Source organism: Pongo pygmaeus, chromosome 8, assembly GCF_028885625.2.
Source record: "Pongo pygmaeus isolate AG05252 chromosome 8, NHGRI_mPonPyg2-v2.0_pri, whole genome shotgun sequence".
Lineage (NCBI taxonomy): Eukaryota > Metazoa > Chordata > Mammalia > Primates > Hominidae > Pongo > Pongo pygmaeus.
In genome coordinates, this window is record NC_072381.2 from 117,808,200 (window position 1) to 117,832,521 (window position 24,322).

At 39.3% G+C, this 24,322-nt stretch overlaps 3 protein-coding genes across 23 annotated transcripts in view; 2 read left to right on the forward strand and 1 right to left on the reverse strand.

Annotated features, from left to right (window-relative positions):
- Positions 1-4,369, forward strand: part of ACSL5 (acyl-CoA synthetase long chain family member 5) — a 53,799-nt gene extending 49,430 nt beyond the window's left edge. For all 3 annotated transcript variants that reach the window (XM_054503156.2, XM_054503154.2, XM_054503155.2), the window contains exons 18-21: positions 1,317-1,460; positions 2,243-2,344; positions 2,771-2,842; positions 3,207-4,369. In XM_054503156.2, coding sequence (XP_054359131.1) covers positions 1,317-1,460; positions 2,243-2,344; positions 2,771-2,842; positions 3,207-3,347 — 459 coding nt within the window. In that variant the 3' untranslated portion in view covers positions 3,348-4,369. The remainder of the gene's footprint in view (positions 1-1,316; positions 1,461-2,242; positions 2,345-2,770; positions 2,843-3,206) is intronic.
- On the reverse strand, positions 538-23,528 carry ZDHHC6 (zinc finger DHHC-type palmitoyltransferase 6). Of its 9 annotated transcripts, none has more exons than XM_063670267.1 (12): positions 23,089-23,215; positions 21,099-21,579; positions 19,447-19,538; positions 18,110-18,269; positions 16,464-16,625; positions 14,317-14,370; positions 10,275-10,442; positions 9,212-9,253; positions 8,347-8,492; positions 8,215-8,261; positions 4,371-4,423; positions 538-1,572 (listed from the first exon to the last, which is right to left on the reverse strand). In XM_063670267.1, the coding sequence occupies exons 2-12, from the start codon at positions 21,363-21,365 to the stop codon at positions 1,519-1,521; spliced, it is 1,245 nt and encodes a 414-aa protein (XP_063526337.1). In that variant the 5' UTR covers positions 21,366-21,579; positions 23,089-23,215; the 3' UTR covers positions 538-1,518. The 9 variants fall into 9 exon arrangements, with proteins under 9 accessions (XP_063526337.1, XP_063526335.1, XP_063526338.1 ...); XM_063670265.1 differs by lacking the exon at positions 23,089-23,215 and adding an exon at positions 22,646-22,952; XM_063670268.1 differs by lacking the exon at positions 23,089-23,215 and adding an exon at positions 22,708-22,900.
- Positions 23,139-24,322, forward strand: part of VTI1A (vesicle transport through interaction with t-SNAREs 1A) — a 436,058-nt gene continuing 434,874 nt past the window's right edge. For 6 of the 11 annotated variants that reach the window (XM_063670270.1, XM_054503167.2, XM_063670272.1 and 3 more), the window contains exon 1: positions 23,286-23,420. In XM_063670270.1, the coding sequence (XP_063526340.1) occupies positions 23,327-23,420 (94 nt within the window). In that variant the 5' untranslated portion in view covers positions 23,286-23,326. Of the gene's footprint in view, positions 23,421-24,322 lie in introns of all 11 variants that reach the window. The other 5 variants (XM_054503170.2, XM_054503169.2, XM_063670271.1 and 2 more) reach the window with 2 other exon arrangements.

A 24,322-nucleotide genomic window follows, 5' to 3' on the forward strand; every position in this document is an offset into this window, starting at 1 on the left:
CAGCTTTTGCCTCTTATGAGTTTCTTGGGATAAGTATCCTCCCTATTAACTCACAGGCATATCAAAACAAGGAAGAAGGATTTCTAAACCAAGTGTTTGCAGAGGCTAGTGTTTGTCTCTCATTGACCTTCACAGCCCCTTTCTGTCGAAGATACAGAGACATATTTTTAGCATAGCTTGATAATTAGCAGTAGTTGCTATTAGTTTTCCTAAGAAGAAAGGAAATTATTGCAAGGGCAGTGATGGGATTTTCCAAAAGATCTTCCCTCTCAAAAGTTTTGTCTTAACTATGTGCTGGGGAAGTGGGAATGTCACTAGAACTTAAAACTGCTTTCTTGCTCAATCAATATTTAAGATTTAAGTGAGATTTAAGGAATTCTTGACAATGTAACTTTTAAGAACACTGGTCCTAATGATGCATTTTATTGATTTGGGTTTGGTAGTATCTTGCTAATATATTTGTTTCTATCTAGTAACAGAATTAAATAACACTAATAAGCCTAGGATGTAAGCAATAGATATGTCCCCGCACCAGGGTTATAGAAGGCTGCACTTTATTAATCACTTTCAGATAATGAACGTTAGGCTGAATTGATGGCTAATTTATCGAGTCGGCCTTGTGATAGTTCCAGAGTTGGTTTAGGTAGTCGCCCTACTTAGGGTGTTAGCATGTGGATTGTATTTGCCATTTGTCCCAATTCTACAATTCAAATCCCTAAAGACCTAAGCTCCTCAGACCAATTAGTTCAGAGAAATGAAGCTGCAAATGACCTTTGGTGGCTGGTCAGAGTCCTCTCAGCCCTGTTGCTGTCCTAACAAGCCCAGTAATTGACTTGCTTGATTAGCACAGTGGAGCTGTTTGAGCCTGCTCCCAGATCTAACAAGGAGGAAAACATAACAGGGAGTCAAACAGTGGGAGAACTATTCAAATCAAATCAAAAGTCTAAACAAAAGACAACACCTCTATTGCTGAGAGTTCTGAAAATGAACTAATTGGAAATTAGTGATTGGAAATTGAGAGCTGCGCAATTTCTTCCTTGGATGAGGCATCAATTTGCATAACTCCAGCAGATCCAGGAGACTTTCTCTGAGGCTGCACATTGACTCTCCACATAGATATACAGTAAAGACAGGTTCTTGCTGCATGATGCTTCCCTCCCCTTTCACCAAAGCCAAGAAAGAGAAATGAAAGACAGCTCAAAAGTCTCTGGAGAAATCAGCTTTGGAGAAGAAAGATGACTGTGACTTCACCACTCTCCCCACTGATATCATCTCTGTGGCTCAAAAATACTGATACTTTCATCTGTCTCATGTAGAATGGAACTCTGAAGATCATCGACCGTAAAAAGAACATTTTCAAGCTGGCCCAAGGAGAATACATTGCGCCAGAGAAGATAGAAAATATCTACAACAGGAGTCAACCAGTGTTACAAATTTTTGTACATGGGGAGAGCTTACAGGTAATATATCATTTTAATAATAGCGCATTTCAGTCACAAACCATGCTGGTTCTTGTAGCTACAGGAAATTTGTATAGTTGGGTTCAGAATGAGAAGATCCAAGCTTATAAAACTAAAAAAAAAAAAAAAAAAAAAAAATGAAGTTACATTCCAAACCTCAAATAAGGCAATTTCAATTAAAAAAAATTTGAAACTATGATGGACATTGTACACAAGTCAGTAGAATTGTTTAGAATGGCTATACTAAAAGGTAATGATTCAGTAAAAAATGAGCTCCACATTGCAGTTAGTTCCCATTCCTTAAGGAGTTCCTTAAAGCTATGTTTAAGTGCAGTATGTATGAAACAACAAGCTGTTGCAATATGTATAAAACAACAAACAAAAGTGTGATCAACAAACTGTTGTTTTATACATACTATGCTTAAACGTAGCTTTAAGGAACTCCTTATCCCAAAACAACAAACTGATTTATACACACTGTGCTTAAATGTAGCTTTTGGGGGACAAGGGGAGAGTTGACATGGACAAGCCAGAAGTGCTTTAAGCTTAATGTTGAAGGATCAGATTTGAATGGAACATCTTTGTAATGAGATATTGAGTGGGAAAATGGGATTACAGTTCCATGGGTGTTGAAAATGTATGGTGAGAAAAACACTAGTACTGGATTTAAGGTTTTGGGGAAATAACTATTACAATGACATAATTCTGCTTTATTTAACTACTGGGGGACATCCCTACATGACTTCTCTCATGCCCTTGCATCTTTTATTTCCTTTCCATAGTCATCCTTAGTAGGAGTGGTGGTTCCTGACACAGATGTACTTCCCTCATTTGCAGCCAAGCTTGGGGTGAAGGGCTCCTTCGAGGAACTGTGCCAAAACCAAGTAAGTCTTGCCTAGGAAAGCTTTATGCACACCCATGGGCCCATCATGGAGGGATGCCTCACCAGTTCCTGCATCTGTCACAAGTGGCTGCAGCCCAAACAGACTGAATAGTTTTATGAGACTCGGGGATAGAATGGAGAGTTTAAAAAATAAAACTCTCTTTTCTATTTAAAATAATATGTTCATTGTGGGAAAAGATTGGGAAAGAAGAGTAAAAATGCTATTCAGAGAAAACTGTTAACACTTGGATGTGCCTTTTCTTCTCAGTTTTTCTTTCAATATTGGGCATATGATGTGCTTGTGCATAGTTTTATATTCCTGCTTTCATACGGCACGGCTTTGACAGGCACTTTGAGTTGGTTCATGCTTAGCCCTTCAGGCTCTTTTTGAAACAGCCATGCTTTAAGTGATGTTTTGTATTCTTAGGTTGTAAGGGAAGCCATTCTAGAAGACTTGCAGAAAATTGGGAAAGAAAGTGGACTTAAAACCTTTGAACAGGTGTGTACTACCACTGATGTTATACTGGCCTCTTGTCATATTAGAAAGTTTTGTTTAAAGTTTCCATCTAATGAGGTTTAAATGTATAATTTCTAAGGAATTGATTTTAGATTTTGTGCCATTAACTACAAAATGACCTTTCGTAGTTACTTGTACAGTCCCTTTTTTTTTTTGCTGTTTATTGTCCATTCTCCCTTCTCCCTACTCATTACTTTCTCAAATTGTTTGTGGGAATGGGCATGTGTTACTGTTACCTTTACCCTTTGACTACATCAACCTCACTTTCTTCACAGAGCAGTCGGGGGGCTCTGCAGAGAAGTCCAAATCACTAACGAGCATGGATGTGTGTGTGTTCATCTTCCAGGTCAAAGCCATTTTTCTTCATCCAGAGCCATTTTCCATTGAAAATGGGCTCCTGACACCAACATTGAAAGCAAAGCGGGGAGAGCTTTCCAAATACTTTCGGACCCAAATTGACAGCCTGTATGAGCACATCCAGGATTAGGATAAGGTACTTAAGTACCTGCCGGCCCACTGTGCACTGCTTGTGAGAAAATGGATTAAAAACTATTCTTACATTTGTTTTGCCTTTCCTATTTTTTTTTAACCTACTAAACTCTAAAGCCATAGCTTTTATTTTATATTGAGAGACATATAATGTATAAACTTAGTTCCCAAATAAATCAATCCTGTCTTTCCCATCTTCGATGTTGCTAATATTAAGGCTTTAGGGCTACTTTTATCAACATGCCTGTCTTCAAGATCCCAGTTTATGTTCTGTGCCCTTCCTCATGATTTCCAACCTTAATACTATAAGTAACCACAAGTTCAAGGGTCAAAGGGACCCTCTGTGCCTTCTTCCTTGTTGTTTTTTGATAAACATAACTTGCCAACAGTCTCAATGCTTATTTACATCTTCTACTGTTCAAACTAAGATTTTTAAATTCTGAAAAACTGCTTATAATTCATGTTTTCTAGCCACTCCACAAACCACTAAAATTTTAGTTTTAGCCTATCACTCATGTCAATCATATCTATGAGACAAATTTCTCCGATGCTCTTCTGCGTAAATTAAATTGTGTACTGAAGGGAAAAGTTTGATCGTACCAAACATTTCTTAAACTCTCTAGTTAGATCTCTGACTTGGGAGTATTAAAAATTGGGTCTATGACATATTGTCCAAAAGGAATGCTGTTCTTAAAGCATTATTTACAGTAGCAACTGGGGAGTAAACCTGTTCCCTACAGTTTGCTGCTGAGCTGGAAGCTGTAGGGGAAGGAGTTGACAGGTGGGCCCAGTGAACTTTTCCAGTAAATGAAGCAAGCACTGAAAAAAAACCTCCTGAACTGGGAACAAAGATCTACAGGCAAGCAAGATGCCCACACAACAGGCTTATTTTCTGTGAAGGAACCAACTGATCTCCCCCACCCTCGGATTAGAGTTCCTGCTCAACCTTACCCACAGATAACACACTTTGTTTCTACTTGTAAATGTAAAGTCTTTAAAATAAACTATTACAGATACTTACGTTGTGGTGTTTCTTGCCTTGTGGACCATGATGAAAATCAGTCTTAAGGACCCCTTAAAAATCAAGTACAGTATCTATTCTTAAACTTGGGTACACAATAGAATTATCTAGGAAGTTTAAAAAGACACTAATGCCCAGCACTTTGGGAGGCCGAGGCGGGCGGATCATGAGGTCAGGAGATCGAGACCATCCTGACTACTATGGTGAAACCCCATCTCTACTAAAAATACAAAAAACTAGCTGGGCGTGGTGGCGGGCACCTGTAGTCCCAGCTACTCAGGAGGTTGAGGCAGGAGAATAGCATCAACCCGAGAGGCGGAGCTTGCAGTGAGCTGAGATGGCACCACTGCATTCCAGCCTGGGTGAAAGTGCGAGACTCTATCTCAAAAACAAAAAAAAGACACTAATGCCTGGGTGCCACTCCAGGGATTCTGGCTTAAATGGCCGGATACAGCCTGGGCACTGGGATTAAGAAAATCCACAGATGGTTCTAGTCTGCAAACAGGTTAACTAGTGAAGAAAAGTAAGTTCTGAAGACCAAACCTTCTTATTCTGTAGCTGTAAAGAATAAAACAAATACCAGCTGAGCCAAAACTCCAACTGAGCACAAGTCATATCCATTCTCTTTTACCATCTTTGTTGTACTCTAACTATAATCTTGAATATTAATAGTATTCTTTTCTCCAACTGGAGTTAAAAAGAATGTTCTTGGATGGTCTTTCTAGACTTTGAGCCCAGAAAAGCCAGAGAAATGTCTATTCTTAAGGATCTGAAACAAAAGGGTAGGCAGAAATTAACTTTTAAAGTCTAGCTCCCATTATCACTTTAACTTTCTCGCCTTCACTTCCTTTCCTATTCTCCCCTCACGCATTCCAGCTGAACCTCACTAGTTACCTTCCTGTTTATCAAACGTGTCAGCCACAGGTCCAGCCTGTTTTTGTTCTTGCTGCTGTCTCTAAAATGCAAATATCCCAAAGCACATGACTTGTCCCCTCATCTGCTTCAAATGCCAACTCAAGACTGTCCTACCTTCTTGCTTCACAATAACATGACTCCATCTTACATATATTTTACCTGTCTGTTCACTGCCGAATTCCCAAGTGCTCTTCCCTTATCCTTAACTATTACAGGCCTGGCCCCCAACGCTTCACATTCCCTGCCTTGGAAAGGTTTCTGAAGTCCAGAGAAATAGGCTTTCTCTTTCCTTCTGTGATTCCACTGTTATGTTTAGACAAGCCCAACTTAAGCATCCAAGCCCACCAGCTTGGATCCTACCACTCACACAAGCTTCAGTTTTTTACTCAAGGGTACTTGAGTAGTTTGATATCACTATGTTTAAAGTCTAAACGCTACTGCCACGGGATCCTTGGGGTGTTGCTTCCCCAGCTGGAAACCTCTGTGGCCAGCAGCCCAAAGTCCAGAGGGGGCCTAGGCGGCAGGGCGCTGGTGTGTCAGCACCACTCAGAGCTCACGTACACCTGGTCAGGTCCTGACAGCACCCAGGCTTGGCCTCACCTTTGCTGCAGAGTGAGTGCCAGGAACAGGGAGAGGCCAGGCAGTTGGTAGGGGGGAGGGAGGGTTTCCCCTGGGCCCCTAGAGCACAGGGATGCCCGGGTCTGCAGCCACAGCTGGACAGCGTAGCTGTAGCTACGCTTGGCTCCTGCCTATCACGGCTCCCCCTCAACCCCTCTCAGGCCACCGCTGCCATCCACTGCCATCACTATGACTGCAATATCCCATTAATAGGGTTAATATATTGAAGCAAGTGTGTCATGTCTTAAGCCACGTTTTAAGATGCCAGTTGTCCACGGGGCAGCAGAGCAGTTTTTCCATAAGGAACTAAGATGAACTTCTTTAGTCAGCAAAAAGAAAAATGCTTTAAATAAAAACTGATTATACAGAACATCCATTGATCTTTATTTGATTTGACAAAATCTGCATTATTAAAAGACAGGTAACAAAATCTGAGCTTATACTGAATCTGACAAATTGAGTTCTATAGTATCTAGAATATCATATAAGAAACATCAACTGAGGGAAAAGAGAAGTACCACATGCAGATGCTCCTGGCAAGGGGGGAACTGTATCTGCAGGTGAGGTCCAGAGTGTGCAGTGCATAAGAAAATCCTACAGAAAATGCCGTTAACTTACTTGGATGAAATGTTTTTCCTTTCAGGGGGAGGAAGAGGTGGTAAAGAGGGGCAGGAATTCAAAGGCATATGCAGAATGGCTTCTCCATTTCAAAATGGTAATAAAAATATTTAAATCATGGCACTAGGGCACCTTTGAGGAAAAGAACATCTTAACCAGAGTAGGCTCATTGCATAATTCTTTAGTAATATGTACAATTTTCAAGTAATTGAGCAGACTTAAAGGATAATTTCATTTTAACAGCAGCTATCTATTTTTCTTCTCCCCCTCTGGGGCTTGATCTGTTTCAGCATCACAGGGACACTTTTCCACACATTTTCTAGGGAACCATCCCCTTATTCTTGAAACACCTGAGGGGGAAAATGAAATTGAGGTGAAATAGTCTGATGGATGACAGTGACATTACTGAAAGCAGTAAGTCCTATTACTTCAAATTAATAAGCTTTTAGTTAGACTTTTATTCCCCCCTTTGCTATCTATTATACGCAGTTTGAAGGGGAAAAAAAATAAGGTTTTTAAATGTTCATAACAAGCTAGGAACAGGTATTTCCCAAATTCGATGATCCATAATAGGGACTAATGTGGTTAAAGACAGCTCCTAACCAGAGTCGGGGGAACTTGGTATGGGTGTTTACTTATATGTGTATGATCAGGAAAGGTGTTTTTGGCACATCATCACACTGTCTTTTCCAGGGAACTATCTTCTTGTAGTCTTTGTAAATTTCCTTTTTAGACGTTTTCTAACATACATATTTCTTTCTTTTTTTTTTTTTTTTTGAGATGGAGTCTTGCTCTGTCACCTAGGCTGTAGTGCAGTGACACGATCTCAGATCACTGCAACCTCCGCCTCCCGGGTTCAAGCGATTCTCCTGCCTCAGCCTCTGGAGCAGCTGGGATTACAGGCGCACACCACCATGCCTGGTTAATTTTCGTATTTTTAGTAGAGATAGGGTTTCACCATGTTGGCCAGGCTGGTCTTGAACTCCTGACCTCAAGTGATCCATCTGCCTTGGTCTCCCAAAGTCCTGGGATTACAGGCATGAGTCACCACACCTGGCCTAACATATACATTTCTATATCACGGCCATCATAAGAGGTTAATTTATGATTAACCCCAACTATTTTTTAAAGAACATCCCGAGCTAATCTTTACTTTAAAAAGAAACAATTATAAAACTTAAATTAAGAAAAAAAAAACACAAAGTTTCAATCTACTGGTTTTTATAACAACTTAAGAGAAATGCTCAAAGTGGGGGGAGCAAATAGCACAGGGGTGTGGTGCACAGAATCTGGAGTCAGACTGCTTGGGGTTAAGCCCTAGCTCCATCTGTTTTCAGTGCATAGCTATGGGCAAGTTGCCTCTCTGTGCTTCAGTTCCCTCAATCAAATGTAAATAATAGTGCCTACCTCCAAGGTCTTGGGGACTTTTACACCTTAAGGGTAGCACTTATACAAGTACTTGTCACATAGTTAAGTTATGAGCTCAAATGTTAGCTATCATTAAAAAGACCTGAAAAATACAAGAGCTATAGAGAAATATATAAGGAAGTTCCTTTTGTTGCTTAGTGATATACCCTTCTATGCAGTTCCCCTAATGCATTAAGGCACGATTGGTTTACAAAAGTTATTCTTGTAAAATCTGGAATTATTGCTAATAGTCTTGTCCTTTAAACATGCCCTTCCATTTCCATACCTTCTATAAAGGAATCATCAAGAATTTTGTCTCCATACAACCAGTATCTGAAATATTTAAAAGATGAAAATGAATTTTTTAGGCTAGATATTAATTTTGTCATTGAAGAAATGCAGTACTTCTATTACTTACCGTAAACCTCTTGTGGCTAAAATGAATTCCCCTTTTTGCAGCTGTATTCGAGGCTCTTCAGTGCAGGGGCTTGTGAAGAAGGTTTTGATTCCTTTATTCAAAGGGCAGCAGGCACCACTATAATCTTCTATTACTTTATAGCGAACCTGTCATCAGTGATCAGAAGAAACCTTTAAATATTCACCCATGATATCTGAGTTTTAAGTCTGAATTTCAAATTTTAAAGGGAGATCCAAAATATCCAGTGACAAGCCTTCTAGTTCCCCTTCTAGAGGAACCTCCCAGTTCCCCATGCACCCAGTTCCCTGGGAGGCAACTAATGTTTCTTGTTCTCAAGGCTTTTCTTACTGCTCTTCTCAAGCCCATAGCTAAGAATTAAACTTAGAGCAGGGCTAAGAACATTCTGCCATGATGGAAATGTTCTGTATGTGTAGTATCCAATGCAGCAGCACTTGACACATGTAGCTATTGAGTGAGCACTTAAAATGTAGTGAATGCAAACAACAAACTGAATTTTTAAATTGATTTAATTTTAACAAATTTAAATAAAACAGCCACATGTGGCTGGTGGCCATCATAACCAACAACATAGTTGTAAGGATAGGTTTCACATTAAGGAGCTGTATTGAGGATAATTATTTTCCTATGTTGGCAATATAAATTGACTAAATTCCTCCCAACCTGTAGTCCTAATTATTTAAATAAAAACAAAAGTTAACTGCATCAAATTTCAACAAATGTATTAAGGAATACTATTTAATACAAGCCAACAATTGGTTTCTAGTCAGTCAATTAAAAAAACTGTGTGGAAGTACAGAGCCTAACAAAAGAAAAAAAAAATTACCACTGCAAAAGAAGTACTTACACTTCTGACTCTCTTATCTGCCTTTTGTTTCAACTGTTCTATCTGTTTGGAAGAAATAAAAAGAAAAAAATGAAGTCTCTTGTCTCAATGTTGAAAAATAGCCTTTCCTCATCAACTGTCAGAGTGATATGGCAAAACCCCAATTTTCCAGCATTTCAAGTTACTGATAATTTAAAGGCCACAGGTTGTTTTAGCATGGAAAAGAGGCCCTATGCTAAGAACCAGAGGCTGAGAGTGAGGTTTTCTTCTCGCTATTCACTCTCTAATGTCCTCATCTGTGTATATTCCTAGAGTGCTTACTGTGGCCCAGGGATCAGTGGGTATATTCTCTGCCCTCATGAAGCTTCTCAGGTGAAAACACTGAGATTCACTGATTCTGTAGAGACATAGCAGACAAACTACAAATGAATAATGAAGAACATTTAATAATGAAGTCGAATGAACGAATAAAAGTCATCATTATAACTTAATTTGACATAGTTACTATTAAATAGCACTATATTACATATAATAGGAGAAATAAAGATAACTCATGATCTCTGTCCTAGAATCTTATGAAGTTACAGATATAAGATACCAGAATTAAATAAAAATAGGAGACTTCATGAGCTACCATAGAGTAGTATGTGATTAAATGCCACATTCAGATGAGTCTACGGGGGTAGGTTAGACTTTATGGAAGAGGTAAGACTGGAATGAGTCTTAATAATTTTAGATAGAGTGGAGGTCATATAAGATGGAAAAAATTGTGGGCAAAGTTGGGTGACAGGAATGTATGAGGAATTCATATGCTACTGTAAGTTGGAAGGTAATTTTTGGCCAGATTTCATAAAACTATGTTAAGGTATCAGGACTTTATCTCACAGGTATAGAGAGTTAAGGAGATATTGAAATAAAGGGAGAGACATGATACAAGGAGTGCTTTAGAATTATTAGATTCATTTTGACATAGTGAAAACGTTCGTATTACTTATTTTACTACAAAATGTCACTTGAGTTGAGGGGGAGTTAAGGGAAAGAAGGTGAGGCAAAAAGGAAGGGCTATTTGAACAAAAATACTCACTGTTAAGCTGTATTGGTGACAGCCTTCTCTTACTGGCCACTCAAGTCCATCTCCTTCAGGGACCCCTGACCACGTAAATACCTGTTTAAAGTTCCTCCATCTACTTCCCATATCATATGGAAAAACAAAGACTTCATCCAGTTGATAATACTGAATTCGATCTTTAGCCTGTGGGTAACAAAGATATAAGATGGCAGGTGCCTCTGTCTAAGTGGCCTGCAGTAATATGTTATTGAGAACACTTATTTCTCAAGTTTCTAGCATTCATAAAAATACTTCCCCCTCGCTGTAATATTAGTGTACACGGAAGCAACAGACAACTTCATCACAGTACAGGAAGAACTTGATATAGAATACCAACCTTGTATGTGATTAGCTAGGAAATATCTGACAGGGTTTCTTTAGGAATAAGCAACCATAAAGGCTTATTAAAAGAGTTAGCTAACTTTATCTCATACATAAAAAGTCCTCAATGCTCCTAGTTGTTCAGCAATACAAAACAATTCAGGTATATAGAAGTGATGCAGATAAACAGATTCAGGAGAAAGGTAGGGGTTTATTCAGGATGGAACTGTTTTATTCAAGATAGAACTGTTCTGTGGGGTGCACCAGAATGTAACAGTTGTATCAGAGGGTAACAGTTGTATCCTGGGTGGCAGTGATGCCCATGGGAATGGCCAGGAAAGGTGTAATAGGAGAGTTGTTTTATGAAAAACATTTTTTAAAGCTAGCAGATATATACAGGAGATCTTCCTTCTTTTTTTATACTATCACACATGTATACATAACTCATTTATATACGCATTTATATGTACATGTTATGCATGTACATAACTATTCAGCTTGCATAAATTATATTCCAGGCATTTAAATTGTTAGCTTTAACTTAAAGAAATAAACTGGCTTTGGATTTCTTAAGTTCCACTGACACCTAGTGGTACAAAGATACATTATTTATTTTAACAATAAGTGTACAAACCCCTTCAAATTTGTTGTATATAGTGTCTGGTAATTTCTATACATTTCCTATAAATTTAATATGGTCATTTGTTTGAATTTTTTACTCAGCAATAAAGTGCCCGTTCTGAAATAATTTCTAGTCTATGGCCATACCATTCAGCATACTCAATCTCATCTGAGGTAATTTCTAAATGTAGCATGGTGGTTTATAAGCAGCCTTGGTCATCCGCAAAAATAAAAAAAAAAAATGTTAATCTAATGTCAATATATTTATTATGCTTATTAGAAATGATACTTTGAAATATTTGATTATCTCGGGACAATGTTTTATGGAAAATGTTGAAATTATTTTTTAAGTGATATTAAAGTTAACTATTTACTAAAATAATTATTAAGCTATAATGCATATGAATCTATTAAGTTATATAAATCCATCCTCCCCAGAAAGTAAAGAATAATTTCATTTTCTTTTTTATAAACAAAGCTTCAGAGTCTTCAAAATGGACTGAATTCCAAAGAAAAGAGATCTAGGCTATTTACAAAGAAAAACTGGTAAATATAAGAGTAATTTATAAAATGACTAAGACATGTCTTTGCCTAACAGAAACACTCAATGAAGTTAGGATTCTATCAATATTGCGTGTTAAAAGGTGATGAAGGGGTGTGGTAGATGCTATGGGAAAAGGGAACAAAGGAAACAAAAAGTACTTAGCCAAGTCTAGGGAGTATCCAGGAAGGGTCCTTGGGAGAAACAATACCTTAACTAAGTCTTGAGAAGCAAGAAATCAGGCAAAAAGAGAGGGAAGAGCATTCTAGGCAGAGGGAACAACATGTGCAAGGATACAGAAGCCTAAGATGTACAAACTATGAGTAATTTAGTATCAAGTGTGAGACAGGGCAGAGAAGGGTAGGAAATGAGGCTGGAGAAGTAGATAAAAAGAAGTCAGCCAGGTGCAGTGGCTCATGCCTGTAATCCCAGCACTTTGGGAGGCCAAGGCGGGTGGATTACTTGAGGTCAGGAGTTTGAGATAAGCCTGGCCAACATGGTGAAAGCCTGTCTCTACTAAAAATACAAAACTTAGCTGGGCATGGTAGCATACACCTTGTAATCCCAGCTACTTGGGAGGCTAAGGCAGGAGAATCACTTGAACCCAGGAGGTGGAGGTTGTAGCGAGCCAAGATTGTGCCACTGCACTCCAGCCTGGGCAACAGAGCAAGACTCCATCGCCAGAAAACAAAAAAAGTCATAAAAGGTCTTATTTATGTAGAAGCTAAGAAGCTCAGACTTCAACCTGTACATCAGTGGTTCTCAAAGCATGCTTTATATATCACTTTGAGTTTTCAGGACTTTTTCTTGCTGGTCAGCAAGGCCAAGCTATTTTCATCATAATACTGAAATGTTATTTGTCTTCTTGTTGTGTTGACATTTGCAATGGTGAATAAAACTGTTGGCATCTTAGCAAAAACCAAGGCAGTGGCACCAAACTGTGTTGGTAGTCATTATGAGCAATTTCATGTAAGAATGTCCTTGATGAAGCAGTAAAAATTGTTTTTACATATTAAATCTCAACTCTCAAGGAGATGTCCTTTATTTTTAACAGTCTGTGTGACAAAATGAGAAGTATACATAAAGTGTGCCCAAGTAGAATGATCATCTCAAGGAAAATAGTTGTGAAGCTGTAAGCTAACAAAAGCTGTAGAGCCAGCTTTTTAAATGTAACACTATTTTTATTTGAAAGAATGAGTAATATAGCAAACTAAGGTTATTCAGACTTCAGTACTTGGTGAACATTTTCTCAAAAATGAACAGTCAGGCAGTCACTTCAAGGGAAATGACTGACAGTATGGGTTGATAGTAAAAAATTAAGGCTTTCAAATGTATATTAGAATTACAAAAAAAACCAAAAAAACCTTGTATCTACCACTGTGAGCCTGACAGCTTTCCAATACTTAAGGATTTTTTTCTCATAAAAATGATATATTGATATAAGTGAATGCAATTTTGGGATATTGTATAATGAAAGGTGTTTAACGTTTGGAAAATCTACATAACACAGTAAACTAGTATTTGCCAAATGACCAATGCCTGATGTTACATAAAACCACATATTGGTAAAAGATTCATTCAAAGAGCAAGACAGGCTGATGAGTTTTAAAATAAAAAGGTATAAAAATCTTATTGATAAATCACTTGTCAAGTTTTCAATGTAATACGGAAGAACATCCACTATTATGTAAAAGGCCTATTAAAATATTCTATCCTTTTCTACCTACTTATCTGTGTGAGGCTACATCTTCACATACTTCAATCGAAGCAGCATATCTCAACAGACCGAAGGCAGAAGTGAGAATCCAACCATTTTCTCTTAAGTCAGATACTAAAGAGATTTGTAAAGATATAAAACGATGCTATTCTTCTCCCTATTTTGTTTGGAAATTGTGAATATTCCCCTGTGGCAACAATCAGCTTGGTCTGCCAGGCAGTTCTTTGGTATACAGGCTTGCTCCCCTTCATGGACGTTATCTGCCCAGACCCTGCAGGTATTTGGGTTTCAACCCCTGCCACAGGAATAATGGTGAGGCTCTGAGAAGTTTTAAACACGGAGCAGGGTAGTCAGATTTGTGTTTCACGCTAGAATCACAATGGACAGTATGAAGTATTGGACGTTGTGAGGTCCGTGATGAGCAAAATGTTAGGAGCTTCACTGAATGTCTAAAACACTGAGAAAAACCTGATGGCGGTTTGGTAGGGTGGAAGCTCCTTTCCAAATGGGCTGCTTTCTCCTCTAGTCTAAGAGACAACGAACAGATGGTTTGACGTGTGGCTTAGGCCTCTGCGACCACTCAGGGTGTATGAGAAGCATCTTTCTGTGGGAGTTACAGAATGAACAAAAATGTTTCCTATATTCATCTTTTATGTGGCATGCAAATGACTTACGGTAGCCATTTGGCAGCCACATTTTCACTTTTAGGCACTTTTCGTTAATCCGGTCTAATAACAGACTTTATTAATATTCAGGACTTTACCAGTCCTTTATTAATATACTTTTTTAATATTGAAGAAACAATTATTAAAATTTACCTTCTCTTCAATCCATGACTCAATAGAAGTTTTGTTTCTGAGAATTATTTTCATCTGGAAATTAAATGATAGTAAAATTTAATAATGTGACCTTGGTTCCTTTAAGCTTATCATATTCATAATTCTCTGAGATAGCTTTTATTACTCCATTCCGTAGACAAAGATACCAAGGATAAGAGGTTAAGTACCACAATTACCACGTCATCCATCTGACTCCAAAGTCCTTGTTCTTAAACTACTGCACCATGGTACCTCTCCGTAACAATGATTACACCCATCCATAATCAAATCTGAATCCAGTATGTTAATCAAACTTCATGTCATAAGTACTATTTTCAGAGCAAGGTTTAATAAAACATTGATATAATCCATTTAATCAGTGCTTACTTATAATTTGCTATTAAAATCTTTTATCATTATTTTTAACTAACTTTAAATTTATGATTAATCTATTTATGAGAAGTAACAGTGACTCATTTCAGTCAACCTCAATATTTCACTTGCCTTAAAAATAATGAATGTATTCAGTCTTTATTCTATTATTTGATTTTCCTAGATATGACTGATTCCACATATATAGGCTTTTATATTATAGGATCTTAGTTTATTTCTAATATGATTTTAAATTAGAGGCACTGGGGAAAATTTTTCAAAGACTTTGGTCCCAGGCTAGTAGACGATAATAAAGTATAAACAAAACCAGATTATTTTAAAACCAAGAGTTCCCTTAAAGTCTGGCTGTGCCTTCAGAGAGACAGTGTAGTATGTTAGAAACAGCCTTGGTGGAGGCTGCAATGAGCTGAGATCGTGCCATTGCACTCCAGCCTGGGCCAACAGAGCCAGGCTCTGTCACAAACAAACAAACAAATAAACAACAACAAAAAAAATTAACATCATATTCCAAGGGCCTAGCATAATACCTGGCCCACAGTAGGCCTTCAATGAATGAATGAATGAATTACGTGAATGCAGTAAGTCGTAAGAATGGTTTTTGGGCCGGGCGCAGTGGCTCACACCTGTAATCCCAGCACTTTGGGAGGCTGAGGCGGGTGGATCACAAGGTCAGGAGTTCAAGACCAGCCTGGCCAAGATGGTGAAACCACGTCTCCACTAAAAACACAAAAATTAACCGGGTGTGGTGGCAGGCGCCTGTAATCCCAGCTACTTGGGAGGCTGAGGCAGAGAACTGCTTAAACCCGGAAGGCGGAGGTTGAAGTGAGCTGAGTTCGCACCATTGTTCTCTAGCCTGGGCGACAGAGTGAGACTCCGTCTCAAAAAAAAAAAAAAAAAAAAGAATGGTTTTTGGTCCCTTCAGAGCCAGGTCCTCCTCCTCTGTGTTCTCATAGCACTGTGCACATAAATCTATGATGTACATATGGCCCTGTATTAGTTAACTGTTTAGTATTAACTGTCAGTTCCTAAGGGCAGCTACCTCTTCATTATCATTTTTGTAGCCTTAGAAATTAGTAAAGTGATTCATCAGAGTAGGCATTAAACAGCATCTTTATCATAGGGCTGTTATGGAGATTAAATGAGCTAATACATGTAAAGTGCCTAAAACAGTGCCTTACACATAATAAGTGCTCAATAAATGTTAGCTATATTATTATTACTATTATTAAATATATACTATTATAAAATAACATTAATGTTTACCAAGTACATGAATGGGTGATATTGGGTAAGTCACTTAACCTTTCTGAGAATCAATGAATTAATCATCTGTCGGGAAGGGAAAATGTTTACCAAGTACATGAATGGGTGACATTGGGTAAGTCACTTAACCTTTTTGAGAATCAATGAATTAATCACCTGCCGGGAAGGCAAAACAGTAACACTCCTCTATTGGGGTGGATGTGAAGAGCAAGAGAGACTGTACAGGTGAGAAGAGCTCTCTCAATTCTGAAGTGCTCCAGAACTTACCTAACTCGAAGTTAACATTTTAAAAACTAAATCAATACCTAGAAATTCTGGCAAAATTAAATCAAAATTATCTGACGAATACAAAGGAGATTAGTTACCTAAATGAAATAAGCAAAAATAATTTCCATTTCATACTGCACACTTAAATACAGGCTTTATCTCTTTCTTGTTCAATTAGTCCCAACAACTGGACACTTTTGACTCAAGGTAATTGAGATGCTTACCTGGATAAAAAACAACATCCCAACAGCTATGGTTGTTCCTAAAGCTAATCCCAAGGCAAACAAGGTGGTAGCAAATGCAGCTAATCCAAATGGAACAATTGGAAGAGGATCTCTCCGGGCTGCACTCATGTCGATCTTCACTGTGTTCCACCCAAAGGAGAGCTATCACAGCAACAATAGCACACACACAAAATGTTTGGTTATGGTAACTGGTCAGACTCTACTGTGACATGTAAAACAACTTGATCAAAGAGATGACAACATGGCCCTGTGGCCAACACAAACACAGCTATTTTTATTTTATTTTATTTATTTATTATTTATTTATTTATTTGAGATGGAGTCTCACTCTGTCACCCAGGCTGGAGTGTAGTGGTGCGATCTCAACTCACTGCAACCTCCACCTCCCAGGTTCAAGCGATTCTCCTGCCTCAGCCTCCCGAGTAGCTGGACTACAGGCATGTGCCATCACACCCGGCTAATTTTTTGTATTTTTAGTAGAGACAGGTGTCACCAGATTGGCCAGGCTGGTCTCGAACTCCTGACCTTGTGATCCACACCACCTCGGCCTGTAGGATTACAGGCGTGAGCTACTGCACCGGGCCAGCTATTTTTCATTAATATTGTAACGAGCTTGGACCGATGTGCAGGATATCATTCTTAGTTTTCTCAAATGTTACTTTTTGTTGTTGTTGTTTCCTCAGAAAGTGTCAAGGAGACCTTACCAACATTAACATACATAAACAACACTAGACACTAATCTAAACCAGAACTATGTCTTTTGTCTTCTCTTGCTATTCTACACCACAGTATTCTTCCATAGTGACAAGTGCTGCCTAGGATTCAGTTGTTTCTTCCCTCATGTTTTACAAACAGTGATGAAGAACTGATAAAATGCAGGCCAAATATGGCCACAGATGTGTGCTGCCTGGCCTGCATAATGTTTCAACATTCAGAACTAGGTGCCAACATTTAAAAATCATGAGATTTCACATAAAAATCCAGATTTTCAGATTTTTCTGGGCTAGAATTTCCAAACACCCCAAGCTGGCAGATCAAATATGGGCTGTCCCCTCCCCAAAGGACAGACTCTCCAGTTTGGCAGTCCCATCAGGTGTGTGTCTCTCGTTTACTTTCAAGGCCCTTTAGGGAGGTTTGTGTCCCTTGAACTTTATCTCATGACTACTTGCCCATAAATCAACTTGATCTCTTGTTGGTTTAATCTGTTTATATTTTATGGTGTGCATCTGCTCCATGAGCCACCTTCCAGGGCACTAGAATCAGAAACGAACAAAGAACTACAACTTGCCACATGAACGGGACGGAAGTAGGAAGCACTAGTGTTGTCTTTTTTCTTCTATTCTTTCCATAACTATTAAGTTTGAAGTCTAACAAATTACATATACAGTACTAAAATATTTATCAGCTTCAACTACAGCATGTAAGTTTTCAGAACAAATAATCTTTCCTCATCTTTAAGTTGTAATGCTTTCTAAAAAGGAACCCATATACCACTAAAACAAAGTTCTATTTCCCCAACTAAATCACAGAAAGCATACTTCCAAAAGGAACCTCTTAAATGTTGATAACTACCATTTAATCTTGCATGGATGATTTTATAACAAAACATTTTCATTTTCACTTACCCGATGATAAAGCTGTGTGTACATAGTCATCACAAAAATGAAAGCAGCATGGATACAACCCAGTGGTGCTAAAAGGAGAAACAGTGTGAACGAAGCATGATTTTGGTAACCACAACAGTTGTTGATCCAAGGACAGTGATGGTCCATCTTCATCACACATCTAACAAGAAAAATTTACATAAAACATGAGGCAGAAAATCCTGTCTACTTTAAATAACTTTGGTCTTCAAAAGATCAAGCAAATAGGAATCCAGCATGTCCATGAGCTACGGGAGAATTATACTTCATGGAACAGAAAGAAAAATCTTTATGAGCTTTTAAACAATTATGAACAGTGACTCCTTTTAAATTCTAAACAGCACAGGAAAGGGCAGGCTTTCTAACAGCTTCTGAGGAAAAGATGTCAGCTACAAGTATTTGTTTAAAGAAGTCAGGAGACCCACTGAAAGAGGGTCTCTTTATAATGCTCATTATAAAGAAATGAGCATGGTTCCTGGTTTTCTTCTAGTTTGTAAGTGCAGTGACCCAAGTGACCTACAATAGAGACTCAACAAATCCCTTATAAACCTCCATTGGGGTTAATGGGCTCAAACAGACACATGTAACTTCCTTCCTGTTCTCATAGTATCCTTTAGTTAATGCATCTCTGAGCTAAGCAAGCTAACTCCAGAATATAAGATATGGTATAATAAGCAAAGTCTTGCCGTGCATCTGTTCCTTACCGCTGAGAGAAGACAATGTTCTGGCCTCAAACAAAACTTTATTTGCTTTCAACGGTTCTCTGAATTTCTTACTAATCAGTGATTATAGCTGTTCATTAAAAAAGGTCGCAGGTTATTTCATATTTTTAACAGTTTTCTTCTGATTAAGTTTTTGATATTAAAACGTTTGTGATAATAGGCACCTGGATTATTAGATTTGTATAAAGTGTAAATGTTTGTCAATAAGTAATGGGAAAAGCAGATCTCCCTTATAATTTAGACTCAGAACAATTCTAAAGTTAGTCCAGATGGCAGTCGACTAACACAATTAATCTTGATACGTGGAAACAAACTTAAGGTATAACTTTTTCCCTTGTTCTTGCAGGACAAGAGGCAAAGTAAATCTGTATTTTTCTGGAAAATCTTTTCACTTGTAACAAAGAAGAATTAAATCTATTTATTATCTAGATAATTTAAGTATAAAATGGCGATTATGGACACAAGTATTTTGACAGTATTTTTTATAATATGGTAATCTTGCAGTGAATAGAAGTAGCACTAATGTAGTAGAAGCAACAATGAAAACATCAGTAATTAGTTGATCAGTCCTCGCTGAACAGCAAGAAAGACAGGTACCTGTTACACTTTCTGCAGTGATGTGAACGTGGTGCCTTGTATGCTTGGCAGACTTTACAATACTGGAGATACATGGTATCCTGAGAAATTTCCTTGGCAGCAAAACAGAAACAAAAATGCATCAGATACTTGAACATAAGTATGATTCCTATGGTATGATTTTCTTTTTTGGGCGACGGGGGAAGGAGGGAATCTTAACTTGCATTTCCAGTCCTCTTATTTGAGCTAAAATACTTTTAAATAACAGTTTTCTGGTAAGAGCAGCATCACTTTCCCAATTACCCAGAAGTCCTTTTAAATTTTTCTTCCTCGTGCTCCACCTAAATTCAGTGTCACTAGTTGGTTCTACTTACCCCAAATCTTAGTGGATTCAGGAGTTCAGAAAAAGGTAGCTGACAATTTAGCAGGTATTTTAGAGTGAGGATTTAAGCATGAGTTGATACTCTTACTGAAATCTGCTCCCTCCTTAACATTACCCATCACCACCCCTTTCTTGGGCCATTTTAATCACTTCCTAACTAGTTTCCTTTACTGTAGTTTTTCTTTAGCACAAACTGTGTACTGTCAAAATAATATTCCTATAATACAACTCTGACTGTGTCAGACTCTGCCTGAAAACCCCTAAAACTTTCTGTGGTCTACAATTTCTCATGTATTTAAGACTGTCACGATCTGCCTTTGTTTCAGCTGTCTCTGCACTACATAATCTTTTCCCCAGTCACACAGGGCTGTCTACTGTTTCTGAATATGTGGTCCCACCATTCTTTCAACCTGAAATGCCCTCTTCACCATCTCCTTTGGAAATTCCCACTCCTCCCTCAGGTCCCCAACTAAAAATGCTCAATTCTTCTAACTTTAACAGCACCCATCACATTCTACTTTATAGTTTAGTGACTTGCACAAGTGCGTTTGTTTCTTGCTTAGGTTATAAGCTCTTTCAGAGTTCAAATTGTGTCTTACCCTCCTCTGTACTAATTTTGAATAGTACATAGCACATGATATACACCGGTGTTTCCCAAACTTTAATATACCTAAGAATCACCTGGGCACTTTATTAAAATAAAGATTCTGCTTCAGTACGTCTGAAGTGGAGCCCAAGATTCTGCCTTTCTGACAAGCCATTAGGTGTGGTCCCTTAGCAGGAAACACGGATATTCATAAGCATAAATTTCCCAGTAGTTTTTAAGCTATAAATGGATTTGGACTATACTTCCCAATGTTATATTTTCAGGGCAATGATTTTAAAACTTTATGATTTAAACCAGCAGTTTCTAAAGCGTTTTTCTCAGTTCTAAGGGATGTTAATGTATTACCTGAAAAAAGGTACTACAGCCAAACCTCACTGTGTGACATGTGATGTTTCCTAAACTTCTGACCATGAACCTATCTCACCTCCACCCCGACTCCATCTTTTTTTTAATGCAGAGCAAATATTCAATAAAATTGCTTTGGAAAATGCTATTTTGGATCAATGTGTTCAAACAGATATGAAATAAAGTCTCCGAGCCTAAATGATCGGTGATTAGAGTAATATACTTAGTCTCTATGAAGACAAACAGTAGGCTGTGTTTGGTATTATTGGTTAGCAGATAAGGCAAAAACCAAATATATGATTATCATTAAAGTTCATTGTCTTACAGAATCTTTCTTACCGGTTTCCACCCCAGAGGGACAAAGCCCGGACCGACAAACATGGCATTGAAGTAATTATAAAGAATCATGACAGTCCAATTTATCAACATGATGAAATTCACACTTCCTCCAGTTGTATGTAAGGGCCAATACCACAACACAGAGTCAATCATGGCCATTGTAGAACATATTGCTATAACACCAAGGGCTATGATGGGACCCCAGTGACACAGTCTCTTTAATTCTTGTAGATTTTCAAACTTGATAACTGAACAGAATGTACCCATTTTGGCAAGGAAGAATGCCTTCCTACTTTTAAAGAATTATAGATTTCCTTTTTCTGTGCGCACATTTCCATGTGCCACAAGTCCATGTGTGTTCTTTAACTGTCATGCCTTCAAGCTGTGAACTGTTAACGCAGATTACACCATTTTCACTGTCAGGCACCCAGAGCTTTTTATCTTAACTAGGAGAATCCAGTATCTTGGTCTGAAACCCAACCTAAAGAAAACAAAATGGGAAAGTTCAGTTAAAACAAAACAAAACAAAACCTTTATTGCATACCATACTTGTTAACTACAATAAACACCTACACAACAGCATCTCACAAGTGCACTACACTTTGGGATGCATATCTTGTCAAATGTCAAAAAGAATTACTTTTGACTTATCCAAAATATGGTACAAGTTTGAATGGCATGCAAACTGGATACACAATTCCAAAATAGTTGTTTTTATTCCTTCTCCGCTTGTCAGGGGACTGTCACCATCCAACGCTTACTGAATAGTTTGAGAAGACAAAGAATTTTAGAACTGAGAATCAGGACCTTAGAGTTGATCTAATTCAGTTTCCTTCTTCATAGAATAGAAATTGTCTTAGAGAGGCTGGGTGATTAGACCAAGGTCACAAGTAACAGGTGAACCATAATAGAAGGCAAGTCAACGAACTCCCTTTATGAAATTCTAAGCTGCCTCTTATGAAGTCTTGAATTAAGCCAAGTGTGAGTCAGACATGGTCTATGCCATTTGCCTGCAGTCTCCCCGACCCCGCCACCCAAACATCAAGAGAACAGTCAATTTGGCCCAAAAGTAAAGGAGCAACAGCGAAAGCAAAGAGAACATGCAAGGAAAGGAAGGGAGGAGAGAGAGCGAGAGTGTGTGTGGTGTGTGTGAAATGATGACCAGAAGAGTATATAGAAGAACCTGAATTAGAAGATTCGAGGGAAGAAAGAAGAGGAAGTGCCTCCAGGAGCGAGGGAAACGGAAGGCAGGGCGGCGAGCTCCGGAGAGATTTGTGGAAGGGCATCTCTGCCTGGACTGGATCTGCAGATCTGGAAGAGGATCTGAGCTACATGGATAATACAGACTACCACGCAGCAGACGCTGTTGACTTGTGCCTCAGTTTCCCGCCCGAGTCATGGAGCAGAGGGCTTAGAAATAAATCCTCACCCAAGGAAGAAATATCCTGGTAAGCCAGGTTGGTCTCAACATTCAGGAGAGCCTGCTCCCACTCTGGTGGGACAAAGACCACTAAAATCGTGCTTATATTCCCCGCCTTGACTCCCACCTCAGTGTGGTCCCTGGTGTCTGCTCCTCAGCCATCGCATATCCGGGGCGGCCTGGGCTCACCCGGAACAGATTTTTTCCTCCTCGGATGACTCCGTCATGGGCACCTCAGTCCAGGACAAGCAGAGAGCAAGCCCTGGCAGCGAGAGGCTGGAGTGCGGGACCTGCTACAAGCCGACCGCCTCTCGGCCAGCGCCCTCGCCAGGACTCTCCCGCTCAGGCCCCCTGCGCAGTCTCTGTTACTGTCACTTCCGGAGGTTCGCCGCCTCAAACCTCCCTCCGGAAGCAAGCTCCTGTGCCTTGTAGCGTGTGGATCCGGAGACGATTCCCAGAACACGAAGGGGGAATAAAAAACGCTTCTAATCATCCCTCAGAACCTGCATATTTTCATACGCTTTTTGGGGGGGGGCCACTAATTGGGGCGCTTTTCCTTAGCGAACTTACTTATCTTAAAGTCGGAGCGGAAAATAAAGCACGCACGCAACCCAATTTCCGGAGAACCGAGATAGCGACGAACAACCAGGAAGCGGCTGGGTTGAGAGCTGTCCCCGGTTCTCCGTTCTGCTCTCGGGGGCACCTTCCGGGGTTCCTAAGCCGCGGGGCCCCTGGCTGCCCCTCGCTGCCCCTCGAGTCCCCTTCCCTGACCTAGGCTTTGGCCTGGGCCACTCGTTCCGGAGCCGCCATGTCGTCCGACTTCGAAGGTTACGAGCAGGACTTCGCGGTGCTCACTGCAGAGATCACTAGCAAGATTGCGAGGGTCCCACGACTCCCGCCTGGTGAGAGCCCTGCCCGGCTGGGCGAGGGTGCTGGGGAGAGCTGGGAGGGTGCGGGCGGTGGAACACCGCCCGAGTGTGTCTGTGAGGCGCAAGGCTGGAGTGGGTGGTGCCGGCTGTTCCCAGGAGGGATAGGGCTTGGCTTGGTTGAGGGTAAGGAGTCAAGTTTGGGTGTGGGGTGCCGTGAAAAGAGCCTTCGGAATCTGAGCCATCTGAGTTCGAATCCCGGCTCCACCTCCTTGTAACTTGTATAACCTGGAAACGTTTCTTAACGTCTTAAGAGTCTTCATGTTTTCGTTTGTAAATTATAGAGATGTGAGTATTCAAAGAAAATGAATGAAAGTACGTAGTTTATGTATCTACAATCTACAGCGGCGTTATTGTGTTAGTAATAATATTGTTATAATTATATGTGGCAAAATAGAGGTAAGAATCAGGGTGCCTAGATTCAAATCCCACCTCTGTCACTTAGAAGTTGTGCCTCTTAACCCGGGAGGTGGAGGTTGCAGTGAGCCAAGATCTCGCCATTGCACTCCAGCCTGGGCAACAAGAGTGAAACTCCGTCTCAAATAAATACATAAAATAAAATAAAATAAAAGTTGGGCCTCTTAAGCGGACTTCTTAGTCTCTTTCAACTTTCCTTCTTAGTAAATGGGGGAAAATTGTACTTCTCTCATGGGGTTGTTAGGTAGATTAAATTTATATAACATATTTAAAGCCCCTTTTGGTGGTGTTAGTTGCTGTATTAGCATTAGTATTTTTCATATCCCCCACCCCCATTTCTTGTTTCTCATCCTTCTTGGGGATTTATTGTATAACCCAGTTTTATGTAAAACTTGGTACAAGATAATTTTTCACACTTAAAAAATTTCACATCTCCCATCTGGAAATGTTTTTGTTTTTGT